The sequence below is a fragment of the Phallusia mammillata genome, chromosome 7 (assembly GCF_965637545.1).
Source record: "Phallusia mammillata chromosome 7, kaPhaMamm4.hap1.1, whole genome shotgun sequence".
In the NCBI taxonomy this organism is placed as follows: domain Eukaryota; kingdom Metazoa; phylum Chordata; class Ascidiacea; order Phlebobranchia; family Ascidiidae; genus Phallusia; species Phallusia mammillata.
Window position 1 is genome coordinate 19,364,043 of NC_137258.1, and position 15,739 is coordinate 19,379,781.

The 15,739-nt window shown below is 37.3% G+C and overlaps 1 protein-coding gene across 2 annotated transcripts; it reads left to right on the plus strand.

Moving 5' to 3' along the window:
- The first annotated feature begins 205 nt into the window (after positions 1-205).
- Positions 206-12,588, plus strand: LOC145239448 (X-linked interleukin-1 receptor accessory protein-like 2). Of its 2 annotated transcripts, none has more exons than XM_080102769.1 (15): positions 206-374; positions 773-894; positions 1,310-1,444; positions 2,200-2,350; positions 3,505-3,623; positions 4,418-4,523; positions 5,350-5,495; positions 5,937-6,025; positions 6,408-6,497; positions 6,855-7,096; positions 8,135-8,296; positions 9,121-9,227; positions 9,699-9,824; positions 10,177-10,390; positions 10,879-12,588. In XM_080102769.1, the coding sequence occupies exons 1-15, from the start codon at positions 287-289 to the stop codon at positions 10,947-10,949; spliced, it is 1,968 nt and encodes a 655-aa protein (XP_079958895.1). In that variant the 5' UTR covers positions 206-286; the 3' UTR covers positions 10,950-12,588. The 2 variants fall into 2 exon arrangements, with proteins under 2 accessions (XP_079958895.1, XP_079958894.1); XM_080102768.1 differs by having other exon boundaries at positions 212-374; positions 10,177-10,400.
- Positions 12,589-15,739: the final 3,151 nt, after the last annotated feature.

Consider the following 15,739-nt stretch of genomic DNA (forward strand, 5'->3'; position numbering starts at 1 on the left):
TTAGATTTTATATGCGTTAGTTAGATTATTGACTTTTTTCCAACCTGGTCCTAAAAGTGCTTTAAAAAATGTGGTGTTCACATAAAGCGTTCGTCTGTGTCGAGTTCAGTATAGTTTCAGTCACCTACAAAAGAAAGCTGGTATATTTTGTGCAGTAAAAATTTCCTAATATCCTAACTAATGTGTTTTTGTTACCAATGTTTCAGGCTTATGTAGTGTAATTTAACATTGCAAACTGCCCTTTAACTCTGTGCAATGAAAACTTGGTGTTAAGTTTAAGAACGTCATGAAGTCGATCGGTGCTTTTGTGGTGACGACCTTGCTGCTGGTTGAACAACACGCTTACCTCACTCAAGCAGCACAAATCAACAAAGGTACTGATTTGTTCAAATAAATAGTTCGAAGGTTTATTTCTATGAGACCTTCCATTTTTCTCGGTTTGATCAATTTTTGCCAAACAAACGTTTGTTGGTTTTGCGGTCCAATTTGTAAGGACCGGTGCTACAAGTTACTAAAAATGTAACAGAAAATAACTTAGAACTTTATTTATTTATTTCTGTAGTGATTTCTCAGAAGGATCTCTTCTTGACAACTAACGACATAAAAGTTTCATATCTCTACATACCAATAAACTTTGTAACAACGCAAATAATCTAGGACAATATAAAGGTTTTGCGACCAAGTTTTTATTTGGAATGCAGTTCGCTGTTTGTCGTGGTAGATTTGACATTCCACTAATTTTATGAGCTAATTGTTTTCTATCCCATCACAGGCCAAGGCAACTCGTCATGCCTTACACAGAAGGTCTTCACTGAGCCAGCTCACAGCGGATGGCCACACAGTTTTAGTTGTGATCAAACCATTATCTATGATGAGTTCAGTGAAGAATGGACTGTAAGTAGCACAGGTCGCGATATAACATCGTGAAAATTTTTGGATTAGTTCAAACAAACTAGCCCTTTTTGTGGCTGTTAAAAGCGTTTAGGTCCTTCTTGTTGGATAAATGATATGAACAAAATATTGTCATAGTCATTTATTGCTATGAAATATCATGAACACCGAACAAGGATAAATGGCTTGATCAAAGGTAGTACTACCCGAGAGGTTATATGTATTGAAGACATTGCAATGCAGACGTTTCAGCAATTGCAACTTCAACAGCTATTTAATATATTCACAATTAACTTGCTAACAATATGTTTTTTAATCAATAATATTTCACGATTTTGATCTTCAAAATAACGGATTATGGTAATTTTGTAGGCAGAATTTATGACCTAAATAGCAACAAACGTTTTAATTCTTGCAGTGTGTTCTTACTGACGCGGGTTCAGGCGAGGTCATCTTCAATAATACTTGGAGTAGTGACGACATTTACGATACAAAACATTTTCTTCACAAAGTGCACCCAAACCATTCCAACAATTACTACCTCGATCTAGTAGTAAGTGATGTTACACATATTGGCAAATGTAAACCAGACTGCCATAATGCATAAATTTTACCTGTTGACTTGACTTGTTGTGCAACAAGCTGAAAAGATATCTTTGCACTATTGCCATTGTAATTTAATAACGTATTGGAAATACCAAATCTTTAATTTAATACAGGCCAATGAATGGTGCATTGGTTCTAAAACAATATGATATTGACGTGATTAGCATAATTCAAATTAAATCTACTCAGGGATCACAAGTTCAAGTCAAAATAAAAATGCGGCCTGGCTTCACCTTTAAATTGCAATTTGTTTATTATTTTTCTTAAAAAATTTGTTATTTTTTGACTGTATAGCGATTTCTGAATTCGGTAAGAGATAAGCTGCAGCTTATCATTTATTGGGCTCTATATGCTTTTACGGTAAGAGATAGCTTTGCTAAAAATGCAATTGCCAGCGATGTAGAATAAAACATAGAAATTTTATTGGACAAACGTTTCGACAAAAACAACCTCGCTGGCAATTTTTTGTTAGTAAGGCTACTCTTCAAATCCGTGTCTCGTGTACCTAGGTAATAGATGGCATATATGTTTCTCTGGGAAAATTGTTCAAAGGAAAAAAAAAGCTCATGAGTATTATCTGATAAGCTCTGTATTCTGAGAAGTTTTAACAACGATATCCACTTGTAAGATCCATGGCTAAAAAAAACTGTTTTTTATTGGTTTCGCTTTAAACATATGCAATCTGAAAACCTTTTTTAACAGAGCTCCGACCAGGGCACCTGTTATAGATACGTTTACCGATTAAATGTGTCCGAATTGGAAGAAATGACTTGTCATGAATCGATGACAAACTACTCACCGTGGCACGAAAAGACAGAACTCGACAAAGTTCTAATACTGGAATGCTTTACTGGTAATGGACCATGTTTAATCTTCTAATACAGGGCACATTTCACCAGGCGTATTAGGGGCTAAATAGGGTATCCCAGAGTTGTAAACGGGCCTGAAGTTGAAACCCGAACTCGGCTCAAACTCAAAAGTACAAGCCCGAAACCGAATCTTTTTTGAGAAGCCCGTTTTGACCCGAAAGTTTGATTGACAGGCTAATACATTAAAGCCTCAGAAAAAATCAAGACAACAAACACAATAATTGGTCTGAAAAAAGGCGTTTTAGAGCTGTTTGACATTAGGTCAGGTCCGGCAACTGCTGGCTACTTAAATTGATTCAAAAACTACAGGCCCGAATCATGCCCGTTTTTTAAGAAACCTAAGCCCGAACCTGGCTCAAAAAGCCCGACTTACAACTCCAAATCTGGGGCATCCAGCAAATCCCTTAAAAAACTCCAGGGTCCTACTAAATATATTTTATTGAAAAAAATTGGGCTTATGATGCGGTACAGTTTTAAGTTGAAGAATTTGATGCGGTACAGTTTTAAGAAGATTTCTTTGTGATATAATTTATGTCGGGGTGATCGTCAAACAATCTCGAAACCTCTTAGTTGTCACCGAAAGTTTGTTTTTTATTGATGACTTGCAACATAATGTGCAGCATAAACTGGTTCCTAGCGCGCCCCCTGATTTTCTTGGAAGTCTACCTCACGGCGGAGCCAAAATTAGCTAATTTTCGACAGGTGGCGCAAAGAGCACTTTACCCATTTAAAACGATATATCTTAAAAAATTCTCACTATTAGGGCTATTAGGTTCGGGGTAAGGTATTAGCATTTAAAATCCAATAAAACTATAGCACTATACCTTAGTTTCCAATGCAAAAATTTCATAACCTCACTTGCTACAAAAATTTTCGTTTAATCTTAAAGCACCAAGCCAATAAATGATAAATAAGATTCGACCTGTAAGGTCTTATCGGTGCAATTGGTGATAAGACATGGGCCGTATTGGGTGTATTTAGCTAACGGTAATTCAATTTGTTGGGGGGACAAGCCGAAAAGCCATGCCTTACCAATTTCGTTCGATGCCGCAACTGGATATAAACCACAGAGGATACTGGTTTACAATCGCCAAGCAACTGCGTTTAATTTATTAATTTTTAATTTTGCTTGTTATAGGCGAAGACGACCCCCATCCAATCCACGCTCAAAGTGGTCACAACCATACTGTTGTATGGAGACGAAACTGCACCGATATTAAGAATATCACAGGTGTGGAAATCAACGATAAAAATGAGGTTAGTGCAAATTTTTTCTTCTTTCTTTTTTTCGAATTACCACAGTGTTATAATTTTAAGTAATTACCCCCACTGTAAAAATTGTGTTGTTTTATTTTGTCAATTTTCTCGATTTTTGTGTGTAAGTATTGTTTTCGGCAAGATACAATACTAAAAGAGCTAGAAAAGTCATATATGTTCCTCTAAGAGATGCTTTTATATTCTCAAAGCACAAGACAATTTAATTTATCTTGGTGTACCCACGAAACCAAAAAAATACAGGGAACTTTGGTCGCATCCTGCATGTATTTTCTGTGTTTTGTGGCGAAATCCTGCAATTACTGTTCAATTTTGTCCGCACTGAACATTGCAGGCACCAATATGTGAACCTATAGAACATTAAACAGATCTATCAAATCAAATTTTCAACAAGTCTATAAAATGTCCCCACAGGCGCTTCGTTTAGGACATTTATTTCTGTGCATGCAGGCTTCGTAAAATCTTGTAACACCATACCACACGACCAACGCACATTTAGCTAAATTTCGATAGGTGACAGGAACCATTTATTTAAAGCGGCATTTCTCCAAAATGCTGATAGGTAGGGCTATTTGCATTTGGGTAACGTATTATCATTTCAAATTTAATAAAACTAGGTTTACAACTTAGTTCTTAAAGTAAAATTGAACACTTACTTCTCTACAATACCGTGTCACCTGTTAAAGTTTAGCTTAATGGGGGTCTTCCGTGAAGTATGGTGTTAAGAATAGCTGTACCTCAAGCTTAACATTGTACATTTCTTGGTTGTTGTACAGATGGTTATTAGTCAAGTGAGCTACGACCATCCTGGGGTTTATTCTTGTGCGTATGTTATCAACGGTCAAGAGAGGTTCGCTTTTCACCAGAAAATTTGCGTAAAACGTAAGTATCATCTGCTATTAGTACACTTAAACCAGCCTGTCTTTGTAGTTATACAATATAATAAACGTAATATCGATTTCGCTGTTATAATGACATCCTTTGTTCTTGTTCAAATGTACTAAAATCTTGCATGCTTATCTGCAACTTGAATCGTCTGTATTGAACTCACGTGGTTCAAGTCGAGTAAAGTTTTTATTTTTGTCCAACACCAATTTAAGTTTATTGTTTTTATGAATACGAAGTAGTTTCGAATGTGTTAAGCAAATAACACAACAGTCCACCAATTTTTAAGTTATTTTGTTCTTTTGTAAAAAAAATTTCACGAAGTTTATTAAATGATGTGAAATGTTATGTATTTTTACATCTAACTTTTTCTGAACCCGTTTTCGTTTACATAATAATGCAAGATATTTCAAGGTATATTTGTTTTAAATTGAAGCAATAATTTATTGCTTGAAATTCATGTTTTGCTTTTCTGAAAATTCCATGTTTTTTCAGCGTTTCGTGGCGCTATTACGTTGCACAAAAACGACGCATATATCTCCACCAGCAAACTGCACTTTAAAAAGCTGGGGCTCCGTGGTTACAGGAGTAAGAACCCGCAACTGTGTGAGCATAAAGCCGTAGCGCTCCCCATTCGGACATTTTTCCTTAAGTAAAACGTTTAGATCAGTGGTTCATAATCTTTTTTGTCCACGCACCCCTTAGCTATTTGTCCCAGACTTCACGCCCTTTCTTATAGTTTGAAACAGGCAATAAAAAACAGACCTCATGGTTAAGAACCACTGGTTTGATAAGCAGTTATTTGCAATTGTGATTTTTATAGCGAAGATCTCCAAAGGATTACCGAAAATCAAATGTCTCAACACCCGACATCGTGTTGTTCTTGGCCAACCCTTGCTCATCGAATGTGTGCTGGACTTAGGAAACGGTTACGCCCAAGCTTTTGACCACGCCCTAAAATGGAAGAAGGTGATTGGACGAGCCTCTTACTTTGATAATTTCACTTCTTTTTTTTCAGAAAATTTTTTTTTCAGAAAAATTCAAAAAATGTCTTTAAATTGCAGTTGAAACAAAAACAATAATACTCCGTAAAGTTCGCAATTGCCTTTTTTTAAATTAGTTTAAAACTGATTAAAAAATAAACTAGTGTACTTAGTATTTCAGGAGCTTTTGCCAAAACGGTTGAATGCGTGTCACTTTTTGCGTCTTTTTGAGCCGTTGTAATCATCACTAACGAGTTATTTTTTGTTTTAGGGATTTAGAACCTTGGGCGTGTAGATAAAATTATAAAATAAAACACCACATTTTTGCCGCAAATTTCGTCATTCCGTTACAGAAACATTCTGTTTGGTGTTAAACCGATGTAACCTTAACAAATGCAAAATTGACAAACATTGATTTTTGGTTTAGGTGCGAGGGGTTAACGTAACTAACGTTTGCATGAACAACGCCCAGGGAAAGACCATGAACGGAACAGAATCCCGCCTTCACTGCAATTTGTAAGTACATGCCGTTTCAATTTAACGTTGGCCGATTTTTTGCAAATGCACTGCAATTTTATTACCTTTGAGGTTTCAAGGAAGAAATGTTTTTTTTATATAAATCCAAATTTTAAGTTTAAACTTGTTTTTAACAGCATGTAAAACGTCTTGACATCGTTTTTCGGCCATTTTCCGCCGCCAGTATTTTTCGATCTTAACATGTTTTAACCGTTAACCTTATAACATGCACACTGCCGTTTTTTGTGAACGAAACATAAATAACTTTTTGTGTGAATTTTTTGTATATAGCTTTTTTAACCATTTTTTTTGATTTTTTTAACACTCGCATAAGTGGGCTTATTAGTTTTCCAAAATCTATTAATTTGTGTAAACTTTTTAGCACCACCAAATATCCCTGCTTCCTTCATGTACCCAGCAAAGAAGAACGAGCCCAATCTAGATTCACTACAACTGTCAGATTCTGGATCGAGTAAGTAACAAAAAACAATTTTATTTCAGTAATTGTCACTCTGGCGCTGTTACAATCCTTTTGAACTTTAACAAAAAAACTTTCTCGTTTTGAATGTGTTGTATCATTTTTGCGTAACAAAAGTGTGTATATGGGTTTAATAGTTTCTACAAATTAAAATATTTTGACCATTTTATGTTGTTTTTTGTGTAGACAAATTGGCAAATATTGGCAACTTTTTTCTAATTTTAGCATTTAAAAAAGTATTAAAAATTTTCTGGGGTTGAAAAAAGTGTGCTTAATGAAAATTGATTTTTTTTCAATGATTAAATGCGTTTTATCTAGGAATTTTAAACGTGGTTGTTTCTTATATTACAGCAACGTCCAGGAAGCTGATCTGGGCACATACGTCGTGGCGGTTCGCAAGCAACGCATTGAAATGGCAAACGACACTTTTTTGCTGGAACTCGACCAAGAGCCCCACGTCATCAGTATCAACTACATTGTCCTTATTTGCCTCTCATGTTTCGTTCTCTTTCTTATTGTCGTCTGCTTTCTGTGTTGGCACCGGTTCTATCTCTGCCTCTACTACAAACGGAACTTCGGAAAATACGAGACTGGTAAGAAAAACTCGTCTTATAAGCTAATACATGGGCTTGCAACCTTATTCGAGCAATGCGAGGTATGCGAATATGTTTGGACTACATGGGAATTTCATTTGGCCCATCAAAGATCAAAGATTGGGGGTGCATACTCTTCAGATAAGACATCAATTCGTTTTTTGCTGATAGCTGGACACAATTTTTAGTTTGCAGATATTTGTTTTTTTCTTCATAAATATATATCAGAAGTCGTTACCGGATAACCATGGGGGCGGACTAAGGTTGTATGGGGATCCTAGATAAACCTTTGAAAGAATTAATTAATACAAATTTGCCTATGTAGCAAAGTCTCTATTAGGGCAAAAATGCTAAAACCCGGAAATTGGAGGCTCCCTTACTGATGGGGCTTCAGGAAGTCGCCCAGTCAGCACCCCTATTTATATGTTACTGAATTAACTCTTCTACCAACACAAAAACAAAATGGAGGCTTAACCTGCAAACTACTATTTCCCGGTGTGGTAGTCACAATGTTTATGCTGACGGACAACAACCTGTACATACCAAATACGGCATCTTACTCACACTTTAAACGAGCCGCTTCCGGCACGGCGCGGCAATCAGGGTCTGCAAATCCCGCAAGAACGGTTCTCTGCAGCAAAGTCCCGGAACTGCGTTAGATTCAATTACCAGGTCGCCCTGCTCGGCATCACCTGTAAAGTAATTTATCATCATAAAGTGATGACATGTGCACAATAGAGATAAGGTCATCAAATTGATGATATGATGACTTCGGGTCGAAGTATTGTTTTGGCATATTTTGCGCGTATGATCACATCTCGTATGTTTCTCCTGCAGGGTACAACGTAGCCCACTTTTTTAGATTTTTTAGTATAGGACATGAATTTCTTTTTTAATATGTATTAACTGTTTATCTTCAATGTAGAAATTTTTCCATATTCATTTGCTTGAATAAAATAAATCTTAAACGGCTTCGAACCGAAGCAATTCTGTCACAAAAAAGTAATTTTTAATCCCTAAATTGCGATTGATGTGCAGATGACAAAAAGTACGGAGCGTTCATTTCTTATCACTTCTCCACGGAGATGGACAAGTTCGCCCAGCAACAAACGAGAGACGCAACGGCTGCTACACTTTCAAATCTTGAGAGTCTCGGATATCGAGTCTACGATGAGAACAGGGACGGCTTTCAAAGCGAAAGTATGTGGATGTTACTTTAGGTTTTACATAGTTTTTAAATTCTAACAGTTATCCTTTAAAAGGTTTTTTTAATGGTTTATGGACGAGATTTTTCAATTATATAGGAAGTTTGATTACGTCTCCAACCCGTGCCTCTTTGTTTTATCGGTCCCAACGTGTGTAACAGGAAATTATAATGCATTGCGCCCATGTTTTTACATTTGTGGGGGATACTTAGGTACTCCTAATTATAAGTATAAAGGTAACGAATGCAAAATCACGAGCTTTACTGAATCTATCTCAATCACAGTTGTAAGTCGGGCCAAACTTTTCGGATCTGATGCGGGCTTGCGGTTCAAAAAAACACGGGCTTGATTCTGGCCTGACAGCACGCTCAGCATCATTTGTGTCGCAATTTCAATTTCCGGGCCTCATTTGGGCCTTACTTTTAAACACATGGCTTTGAGCCGGGATTTAGACTTGTACCTTTGGGTTCGGGCATTAATATTGAGCCAGCTTACGATTTTCATCGCAACAGTTTTGCTTTATGTGTTTTACTTACAATTTAACAAAGCTGACACGTGCAGCATACGAGGCAGGCAACAGTGGTTGTGATTCAACTTTCGGTTGGTTCTCCACTAAGCCAGTGTAACTCAGTTGGTAGAGCGCGAGTCCCGGAAAGACTGCTGTCGTGGTTTTGAATCCCATCACAGGCTAGATTTTTCTAGCCTACGCCTTGTCATACGGTGAATGCTTGGTGGCCGGCTGATTCGGTGTAACGCCTTCAATGGGTCTGTCGTACCATGACTTACAACTTAAATGATAATATTGATATTTTTCTGCAGTGCGGGTCGACAGTTCTATGAACGCCATGCGACAGTGCCATCGTGTGGTGATAGTGTTGACGCCGGAATACCTAAAGGACCACTGGAGTATATTTTGCCTGCAGAAGGTAAAAGTCCTTTAAGAAGCAAACCTTATTTTGTGGGTTGTGACTGTTGCAGTGCTATGGGAGAAACTGAAATCACCTTAGGGCGTGTCAATACACTTTTAAGTGAAGGTCATGTTTTTGTGTCGAATATGTAGAGCGAAAAACCACATAGAAAACCGCCACTGCATCTAGTTTGTTTTTTTCTGTGGTAATATATACAGCAGCATGTAAAAAGAAAACTTTTATGCATTTGACATACATAGTGTTAAAGTTTCAATGAATTTTACCATTTATTCTAAATCTGTCCTATTTGCAAATATACGTTTAGCATGGACAAGTCTTGTTATCTGGGCATTGTAAAGATTGTAATTAGAAATGTACCTTCAAAACGACTAAATTTATTGAAAACTGATTTAAATTTTCTCAACAAAAATTTGCTAATATCACTTGGAAAAAAAATTGTTATTTAATCTGATCGTCTTCGCAATGCAGAGTTTTCATTCCATGATCGAATCCAATCACAAAATGATATTCGTGATAGTCCCAGGAACTCGTGAATACATCAAGCAGCATTCAAACGTCGACGAAACGCATCTGATGATTCGCCGAGCGCTGAAGGTTCGTAATTTGCCTCTTCGTGAATTTGTGGGTTAATGTTGTTTGTTTTCAAAAAAACCTATGACGCAACGATGTGACGTAATCGAAAGTGCGTCATAAGTGATTGAACAGCTTTAACTAACCCTTTGTCTTGAGTTTATGATTTTGCAAAGGGTTTGATATACATTGCTCCAAGTTAGAATAAAAAGTCAAATGCTTCAAACTGTTGTCAATATCCTTTTGAGTATAGCAGCGGTAGTTATAACAGCTAATTGGGCAATTAGTTTACTGATCACAAACTTGACATTGCGGCCAAATTGGGTCAAGAGTTTGAAGTGATGGATTCGTATAGCAATCTTTTTCCCTTTATTAGCTTAACCACGACATCCAGTGGTCGGAAAATCGCAACTTTGACAAGCGTCGATTTAAGTTGGAGCTGGAATGGGCAATGCCTAAACTCGCCACTCAGAGATCGGTACGTCACGAATCAACTACGTCATCACTGTTGTCGCAACAATACACCTACACGAACGGTTTTCATCGGACTATGAGCGTAGAAACAGAAGTGACCGAGGCTGGTTCTCCCAGTAAGTTACGGTACTGCCTCAGTTTTACATTTATATTTTGGTGCTTCGGGGTCTGATGCATGAAAAGGAAGAAAAAAGGTGATAGGAATTTTTTGTTGCGAATGTTTTATTTTCGTCTTCACACGGTTTGTGTATGCTTTTTGTAATTGATTAGCTTGCAAAAATCAAGCGTTTTTTGCATACGATTTATTTGTGAGTTTTGTTTACATTTTTACAACATCCATTTTCCTTTAATTAATTTTATTTGAGGAAAACAATCTCTCGGTGATGTGGTGTATTGATTTTACTTTAAAGTGTACAATGAAGATAATATGCAGTAGACCCATTGTGTGCAGTAAGATTAATCTTCATATGCATGTACAGTATTTTGTTTTCATAAAAATATTAAGATGCATATCCCTATGGAATCGTGTATTTCGTTTAGTATAATGATACTCGTACTTTTTAATAGTTGACTAATTCATAAAATTGATTTTGCACTTTTACAGAGCCGGCGGGGGAACAGTTCACATGTTTTGTGATCGAGCCGGAAACCTGCCCCTCGAACACGTCACTGTGACGTCATGCAGCGTAGTTACTCCCACCAGTAGGGCCGACTAGTCGATCCCCTAACGATTTATTGAATCCAAACAATCCGTGTCTGTGGGGGTTGCCTGCCTTCTTTCAATCCACTTTTTAAATCCAAGAACGAGTGCCGACAATTTCACACGGTAAACCCCCGGTTTAGCAACTTGACAGATCTGAATATTCTTTTTGATCTTACTACCGTTGTCGTTTTTGTTCTCTGTGCCTTTCAGGCTGAACCCTGCAGTACTGGCGCCACCCAGCGTTCAGTTTTTTTAGTATTAATTGTGTATTGCGTAACGGGCTCGCGAGCGCCCCCAGCCGGTACGATTTTCTTTGCAGCGACGCGAGACTTCATGCTAGCACTGTAACAATCCATTCTCTTTTATTTCACACGAACCACAAAGGTTTTTCAAAGGTTTTCATTTTTTTTTCTCTTTTTAAGTTTCAAATCAACACCACATAGGAAATGTTTTTCTTTTATTTAAATTTGCGTTTTTGGTGATTTTTTGTGTTTTTGTTTGCCGCACAAGACTTGTTTTGCCGTGAACCAAAAAATCGTGACGTCACGTTGCTGTGTGACGTCATCGGGATTGGGTGTAGCGCATCGCTTATTGGTGCAAGTGTGCGTACCATCAGTCAAAATATTCGCCAGCCATTTTAGCCGCATTCAAAATCATTTGACACTTATCACCGGGTACCGAAACAGTGCCTTCCCTGCAAATACGTCAAAGCGATTCATCGGTACGAATTCGTCATTACTTCACTTTGCCAGCAGGTCATTTTTTCCTTACGTTATACCGTTTACAGTTTGGTCCATACAAACCTACATTGAATTTAACATTGAATTTTCGCGTTGCTTAGTTTGACTATTAGTTTTTGTGCTACAACCTGTTTTAAATCATTTCACTGTTTGAATAGTTTGAAGTATCGTTTTGGGCCTATTTTTATTTACTCCACAAATGTTAGTGTTCGTTTTGAACTAACTACCGTTACGAATGATTTCAGCCTGTTAAGTGTTTCTGGTCGGTATAATATAAATTTATTTCACAAAATGCACTAATGGAATGAAGAATTTAAGTTTAACAGTTAATTATTCGGTCTTAAAACGCTGATAGGGGATCTGTCTTTTTTAGCTTCAAATCTGCCGCAAGAGTATCGAATTTGCTGATTTACATTTTTGCAAGTGCCGAACGTATGTTCACGTTAAAAGAAGCCTTTTTTTCTAGTTTTAACATTATTTTTCACTTTTAGTGCTACATTTTTTTAATATGTGCGCCTGTGTACAACAATCATCTCATAAAGTAAATTACAAAAAAATGTACTTTTGTTTTAGACAATCAATGGCTTTTTGCAATGACTGGTGACCGTACATATAGTTATCATTGCTAACACCCAATCTGTGTACTTTTATTGACTGCATTTACGCCTGCAATGCCTGTTAAGCAGTTCCAACCTACTTGTACAACTTGTGCGATTATCTTCTATATTGTGAACTAAACCCTGCTTTGAGATTATTAAGCAGCTTTATATGAAGACGTAATTGACGTTTTTTTCGCAAGGTGTCGCAATTTTTCATGTTTCAAGTGTTTTTCTACTTTTGTTTGTAAATAAATGTCGCAGTTTTTAAACAATTGTGTCTGCCATGGGAACTGCAGTGGGCTGTTTGATAGTTTTCACAAAATTATGCAGAAAGCTCGCCATATATAGGTTGTCGTGTATATATGGTGGTACTTCAAACGGTATTGTTCAATTTCATCTTATAACACATACCAATTTGTTTGGCAACAGTAGCTTTTCAGGAATAAGTAAAAACACAACACTATATTAAGTGCCGATTCGAAGGGTACTTTGCATTGCCCAGTAGCAGTACTTTAGGAATTGGACATTTTGAGACAAATAACTGTTCTGATTCTATATGTCAAAAAACACTGGCGATATTATAAAATATTGTCTATTGTGTAACATTTTTTTATACCTGCTGCAAACGATTTTGCCTGGTTTCCAATGGCGTTGAACCGTGGTTCTCAACTGATGGTCCGTTATGACATTTTGGATCGTCCAGAGCAGGGGTCACCAAACTACGGCCCGCGGGCCGGATCCGGCCCGCGAGGTCATTTCATTCGGCCCTCGACCACATTTTTTGGTTTGCCAAATCGTATTGATAACTTTGTATCATTCAAAAATTAATCTACTTCTTACGAAAAATGTAATAATATTACCTAGTTTAATAGGATTACAACGCCCAGGATTGATCCTAAGTCAGTTTGTTACGTCACAGACAAGACTACTAGTGTCAATTGTGCGCAAACAAATGCCTTTACTTGTGACGTAACATACAAGCATTGCTTGTAAGAGACGACCTACACAATTTAACAGTCGCATCACCAGATTTTAAATGGGATCGTAGCAAGACCAAATCTTGTCGCACCTAGAAAAATCGCCTCGCGGGCTCAGTTTTGAAAGGCGGCGCTAGGACATGTAAACTATGTGGCCCGCGCGAATTATTTTGAGACTTATCCGGCCCGCAGTCAAAAAAGTTTGGTGACCCCTGGTCCAGAGGATGTCCAGTAGATTTAGTGAAAAACGGGATTAGCATTTAACATTGCCAAATGGCAAAAAAACATGTTTAAAAGAATCATGCATTGGATTAAGGTGTTTGCTGTAAAGCAGTTTAGATCATTTTTAAAAAGCTCTATCTGTTAACATATTTCAAGAAAATGTACTTGTTGCGTATAGTCCTACCTCCTTTATTCACGAAAACGGAATAAATGATAATATTTTTATGGGGCCTGCTGGCCTGAAAAAAGTGGAGAACCATAGGCACAGGAAAATCAGTTACACCTTTCTCGATTTAAGCAGTCAATTTTGGACACACGAAGAGCGCCTTAAATTCGATCGTGGCAAGATTGACATTGGTTCAACATTTCACAATGGCGAATTTTTTTAACTCATGTTGCGCCAATGCATCATATGCAGATGTTTCATAAATGACATCCATTGCATAGTGTTCAATTGCTACCTGAAACACACAAACATTAAAACAAATCTTTAAAAGAATGTAGCAATCGTTCAATGTCGCAAAAAAGTCCATCTAATTCATTCACAGCGCCCTTGCGTCAGTTTCTTGTGCAAGCTTCTTTGCTTCTGCGCGAATAACCATATCTAGTATTTGCTTACCTGGTCAAAATGTCCACAAAGAAGGCCTATATTGTCATTTGCATTAGGCAGGAAAAGTAGACTGACTGAACAGGCTGTAACTGTAACTACTACGTGGACAATACCAAAAAGAGTTTAAAATTCAACATTAAAACTTGATTGTAACCACCAGCGTTAATTCAGGTCCAGACTCCAAAGAACATAACCTTTGCCACTGTGCCATTTCATCTAAATCTGATATATAATCTATCTGTAACCTGGCCTTTATCTACGGTAAATACGCCAAATTTAGAAAAAAATTTGAAATTACAGCTCTAGCCACATCAATTTGATGTCTCCCATCTTATAACTGAACTGTAACTAACAGTGCAGTTAACAGATCATCTTACATGTGGCAGCACCACAGCAAAAACACAATCAGCAGTGCAAAGTCAGTGCCGGATTAAGGGTCTGCTGGCCTGTAGGCACATTTTATAAGTGGCCCGAAAATCAGGGTTGCAAACTAAAAAATTAGAATTATCAGTGTTGCCAAATCATTGTCACAAAGATCGTTGTTGTAAAGTGGCCTGTATATTTGACTGGCCTGTAGGCACGTGCCTACTTTGCCTAATGGTTAATCCGGCACTGTGCAAAGTGCCTGCAGAAATTTGGTACCATAGTCTCCTGCAGGGACACCCTTTGGCATTCCCATTGCCAGAATGTGTGCAGGTCTGAAAATAGGCAAGACTTGAAGCCCTTGAAAAAATGCAATGCTTTATTGTGGTAAAAATGCATGACATAAAATCTTAGCATACTTTATACTCCATGCTTAATGTTACATTGTTTTTCCCAACCGGTGTGAATTTAAATTTGTCAGGCAAACGTAACAATTGTCCTGTGACGCAACAGCCAATAGAACAATTACTGTTCCATTGGGTGACGTCAATAGCCTGCTTGCTGTGTATTTTGCAATCAGTTTATAAACTACCTCATGGTGGGTTCGTGTTTACTGGCCACAGGCGAAGGAGCGAAGGAAGTCGCCAAGCAAGGTGTTGTTTTATTTGGCAGCTGGTAAAACGCTGATTTTGACCGGATTGGTTTCAACTGCCTTCGGGTCTAGTGTACAATCGTACGTACATAGGTTAATGACGTCACAAAATCATGAAATTACGTCACCACATAGTTTAGGTCATATGATGACGTCATGCAAAATTTTGCGTATCTATGACGTCATTAACCCTGTTTTGAACAACATCAAAAAAATTGACGTCACTGATGCGAAGCCTTGCCAACCACTGTTGCAATAAGGTCGAAATAAACTACCGAACAAAAGTTAGGTACAACACCAAATTACAAATTAGTGTTGATAAACCAACAAGAGAGCTAGCATTAGACTAAATTGATAAAAAACAACATTATAAGTTGAAATTAGTGTAATACTTAATTCCACAAATGCTCACAATAATTAACATTACAATCAACAATATTGACCAAAAAACAACAAAAAATAGATACGAATCATAATGTTTCTATGGCGCGAGAAATTATGACGATATTGGGTTCCTTTTTTAATGTATTAACACAAAAGGGGATTCCCAAAACACAGCATTAGGAAAAGCAATTCTTATGAGGGAATGTTTGAGAGCC